We start from the raw sequence: 4,265 nt of genomic DNA on the forward strand, positions 1-4,265 counted from the left end.
ACTTGTTGGTTTTTTTTTGGTACCATTCCTGAAATGAAATGAATACCCCTGTTCCTTGAATCTGTGCTGTGTTATGAAATGAATATTCATGTTCGTTGAATCTGTGATGTGTTATGCAATCTAAGCAATCAAGATTTGGCAAAATAAGAACCCAATAAACTACTCAGCTAAGTCAACAGTGAACACAAAATGCAAGTATACTCTGTTAAGAAACAAATCCTGAAAATAACACAATCATAGGTAACACTTATCATAACCAATCCAATACAATTCTCAATAACCAATCCAATACAATTTTCAAACCTGTTTCAACAGTGACCACAAGTGTGTAATCTATGAAAAAAATTGAAAAGAAATAAACACACATCATTACCCCAAAAACATAAAAAATATATCAAATTTTGAGAGAAACCCAATGATCAAAGATCTAAAGCAATAAAGTCAAAGACTATACATATATTCACATCTGTTTAGTTGCACAGAAATAGGAACCAAAAATGGATATTCATAATACAATTCCAAACCTGTTTTAACCATCACTTTACACAAAACAAAGGGCATTGTTCCATAGTTAATGTTAACCCTATCACCATGACCATCACTTTGTACAAAACAAAGGGCATTGTTCCATAGTTATCCCTATCACCATTACCATCACCTTCTACAAAACAAAGGGCATTGTTCCATAGGTAATGTTAACCCTATCACCATTTGTACACAAAACAAAACAACAAGAAAAATGAACTTGTTCTCTCTTCATTTCCTTGGACCATGCACAGATGATTGACTCCCACCATGTCTGATTGCTTCCATGTATCTGGATGCATTCTTAGAAGCCTTTAGAGTCTCTGATGTGACCACCCTTGTCTTTTTCTACCTTGGATTTGGGTTGCTGCTGCTGGAGTGATGATGTGCACCAAGATTCTGTGTGGTTGAGCTTGTCTTGGCCTAAGGTGGTGCACCTGGCTTGAACCTGGGCATGCTGGACTGGTAAGGTGCACCTAGTGTGGCTGAGGCTACCCTGGTTCTGCTGGTCTACAAACAAGAAATTCACATACATTAATATTGAATATTGAAAAGAAATTATTTCACTCACATGTCCATATATTACCTCATTAGATGTACTGGTTCTGTTTGTGGTGCCTGGCATTGAGGAGTTCCCTCCAATCTCACCCTTGCAACTTCTTCTATTATGCCTTAACTTACCACAGGCCTTGCATTGCTTAGAGATGCCAGCTCTCCTACTTGTTGGCTCATTAGGTTCCCTTGCTCTCTTCTTCTTAGGTCTGCCAAGTGGTCTTCTTTTGATGGGAGGCTGAACTAGGGTCACACCACTGGGTCTCCACATATTCTGTCCATTGATTGGTGATATGATTGGTTCATAGCATGCCTTGTATGTAGAGACATGGTAACATGGGTGAACATACTGCTCAGCATCTTGTTTATTGAAAAATATGCAGCTGATTGCATAAGCATAGGGTATGCCACTTATATCACACTTCCTACAGCTGCAGTGTTCTGTAGCCAAGTCAACAGTGAAACTTTGCAGACCATTTTTCACTTCAAACTGTGTCTGCCCAACCCAGCAAGCTAACCACCTATTGGCTGCCAGCTTTTCCTTATGCAACCTCTTCATCACCTTGGCACAAATATTTGAGTCTAGCCTCACACCCTTCTCTTTGTTCTCTTGGAACCTAGTCATCAGATATAGCTTGATACACTTAAGTTACAATCAGATGCAAGTACAATGAAACATTAGATATTAATTACAACAAGTGCCAAGAACAGTACCATGCACAATCACTATAATTAATTGAAGGTGCTCATAAAGACTCATACCATGCTAATTATGGGCTTAGATCTGAATTTAAGAATCCTACTGTTGAAGCTCTCACACATATTTTTGAGGATGGTGTCAGTCAAGCCAGCTCCACTAAACATGTGTCTAACCCATTTTGTTGTTGAGTGAGCATCCAACCAACTGTGTGCATCAACATCAATCTCCTTCAGCTCATCCATAACCCTGACAAACTCTTGTTTGTAAGTTGCCTTGGCTGCCTTCCAAAACATTTCTCTGATTAGAACACCAGGATGGTTCTTCCTGAAGTTGTTATAGAGGTGCTTACAACAAATCCTGTGTTCATACTATGGCCAATTGTCAATGAATGTTTGCACCAACCCCTGTCACAAACAGTATCACAGGCAAGTATGTGAAGTTAGTGGACAAACAGTACAATCACTAAATACAGATTCAAAAAACCAAATGGAGAATTAACTACTTTCTCAAAAAAAAGAAAAGAAAAAGGAGAATTAACCACACACCTTCTGCTGGTCCGACATAAACACCCATCTCTTATTCTGACCTATGTCTGCAAGTAACAAGTTGATGAACCAAGTCCAAAAGTCCTTGGTTTCAACCTCTACCACTACATATGCAAGTGAGAAATACTCTTCATTAGGATCTCTGCATACTGCAGTAATCAATTGCCCCCTGACTTGTTTTTCAAGTGGCAAGCATCCAAACTAATGAATGGCCTGCATCCAGCCAGAAACCCCTTCTTGCATCCCTTTAAACATATGTATAGCCTCTCAAAATAAGGCACCCCACACAGCAGGTCCATCTTAGCTGCTAAATCACCATCATTGAAGGTATGTACCTTCATAAGTATTGTACTACCAGGACTAGACCTCTTTAATTCCTCACAGTACTCCCACAGCTGGTTGTACTGTTGTGTGTAAGCCCCATCCACATATTCTTTAGCCTTATCCCTAGCCCTGCTTGCCTTTCCTGCATTTATGCTTAGGTTATACTTCTTATGGACAGCTTCTTGGATGTCTTTCAGCTTGATGTTAGGCTGTCTTTTCACTTTCTTCATCAACTTCTTCCCAATGTATGATAAAGTACACCTAGGGTTCTTAAAACTTCTAGAGCATGTATGTTCCAAAGTCAATGTCCTTATTTGGCAGTTTCTCTCCCTTGGCAATTTTGTTAGATAGGCAACAAACTTGCAGTTTTCCTAGCAGACAGCTCTTACCCTTTGCAAGTCATTTTTAACAAATCTGATCCCCCATCCACCATGAATTGCATATTCTGTTATAGCTTCCTTGAATTGCTTGGGTGTTGTAAACAGCATATCCTTTTCAAAAACAATATACTCTGCCTTAGCCAATGGCTTAAACACAGGGAACTTCTTCACTTCCTCATTTTTATGTCCCCTACTTCTATCATCCTCAGAATTATCATCACTGTCATACCCAAGCTCATCATCAGATGATGATTCCACCAAACTGTGAAATTCCTCACTCTCATAATCAGAGTTCATTACACTAGCCCCCATTTGGCCTGGTTCAACAACATCATCATCATTGTTATCCTTACCATCCCAACTGTCACTATTGTCTTCAACAAAGTCCCTAAAACCATGGTTCAACTCTACCTCATCATCTAGCCCACTTCCCCCACCACCACTTCCCTCACTATCACTTAGAATAAAGACCTCAAGTGGGTGCTCAATGGTAGGTTCTTTACCTACTCTCCTCGAACCCGTATGGGAAGCAGCAACCTTAATGGGAACATCCACCTCAGTTTGATCATTAGCATACATATCATCACTCCCATCATGGTCATCACTATCATGTTCACTATCATCACCATCATAATCACCTATAAGGTCTTGTTCCAGTGCCAATGGTTGCACATCCTCACCAATATCCTCTCCTTCATCAACTAGTATAGGGTCATCTACTGGGTGCTCTACATACACATGAATCTCTTCATAACCCTTCACTAAATCGGTCATGAACATGGCATCATCATCATTAACAACCAAATGGAAATTTTCCCTTTCTTGGTCCATACCAGGCATTTTGTACCACAGCCCGCCAACAAAGGTGTACCCAAAGTGTCTACATATACCTTCTAGCTCAACCTTGGACCACCTTTCAAGGTCACAATTATCAACTATATCTACTATACCTCCCACATATTTTCTACGAGTCTTAGTAAAATGGCCACCATGATGCACAGATATAATGAATAGCTCATCCATTCTGCATGCAACATAGCACCAAACCCAATTAAACAATGCTAGTTACAGAACAAAACAACAGTTATTTAACAAAGCAACACTTAATAAAATAACACATTCTGCATGCAACATACTATCAAACCCATTTAAATAATGCTAGTTATAACCCAAAACAACACATTTTTATCAAAATAGGACTCATTCAACAACACAACAATTATTTAAGTAACAACATAG

At 39.3% G+C, this 4,265-nt stretch overlaps 1 protein-coding gene across 1 annotated transcript; it reads right to left on the minus strand.

Annotated features, from left to right (window-relative positions):
* Nucleotides 1–159: 159 nt before the first annotated feature.
* LOC142630989 (uncharacterized) lies at nt 160–2,876 on the minus strand. The gene is made up of 6 exons (XM_075805045.1): nt 2,576–2,876; nt 2,323–2,471; nt 1,840–2,145; nt 1,207–1,720; nt 878–1,035; nt 160–219 (listed from the first exon to the last, which is right to left on the minus strand). Exons 1-6 carry the CDS (start codon nt 2,874–2,876, stop codon nt 160–162), a joined length of 1,488 nt encoding a protein of 495 aa, XP_075661160.1.
* Nucleotides 2,877–4,265: the final 1,389 nt, after the last annotated feature.

Source organism: Castanea sativa, chromosome 1, assembly GCF_040712315.1.
Source record: "Castanea sativa cultivar Marrone di Chiusa Pesio chromosome 1, ASM4071231v1".
Classification (NCBI taxonomy): Eukaryota; Viridiplantae; Streptophyta; class Magnoliopsida; order Fagales; family Fagaceae; genus Castanea; species Castanea sativa.

Excerpts from the sequence above, each read along its gene's own strand:
- LOC142630989 (XM_075805045.1), bottom strand. The coding sequence starts at position 2,876 with ATGAAGAAAGTGAAAAGACAGCCTAACATCAAGCTGAAAGACATCCAA. Across the intron at positions 2,472-2,575 it reads TTTTGAGAGGCTATACATAT|TATGCAGAGATCCTAATGAA; the intron begins GTTTAAAGGGAT and ends TGATTACTGCAG. Across the intron at positions 1,721-1,839 it reads CTAAGCCCATAATTAGCATG|TGTATCAAGCTATATCTGAT; the intron begins GTATGAGTCTTT and ends TTGTAACTTAAG.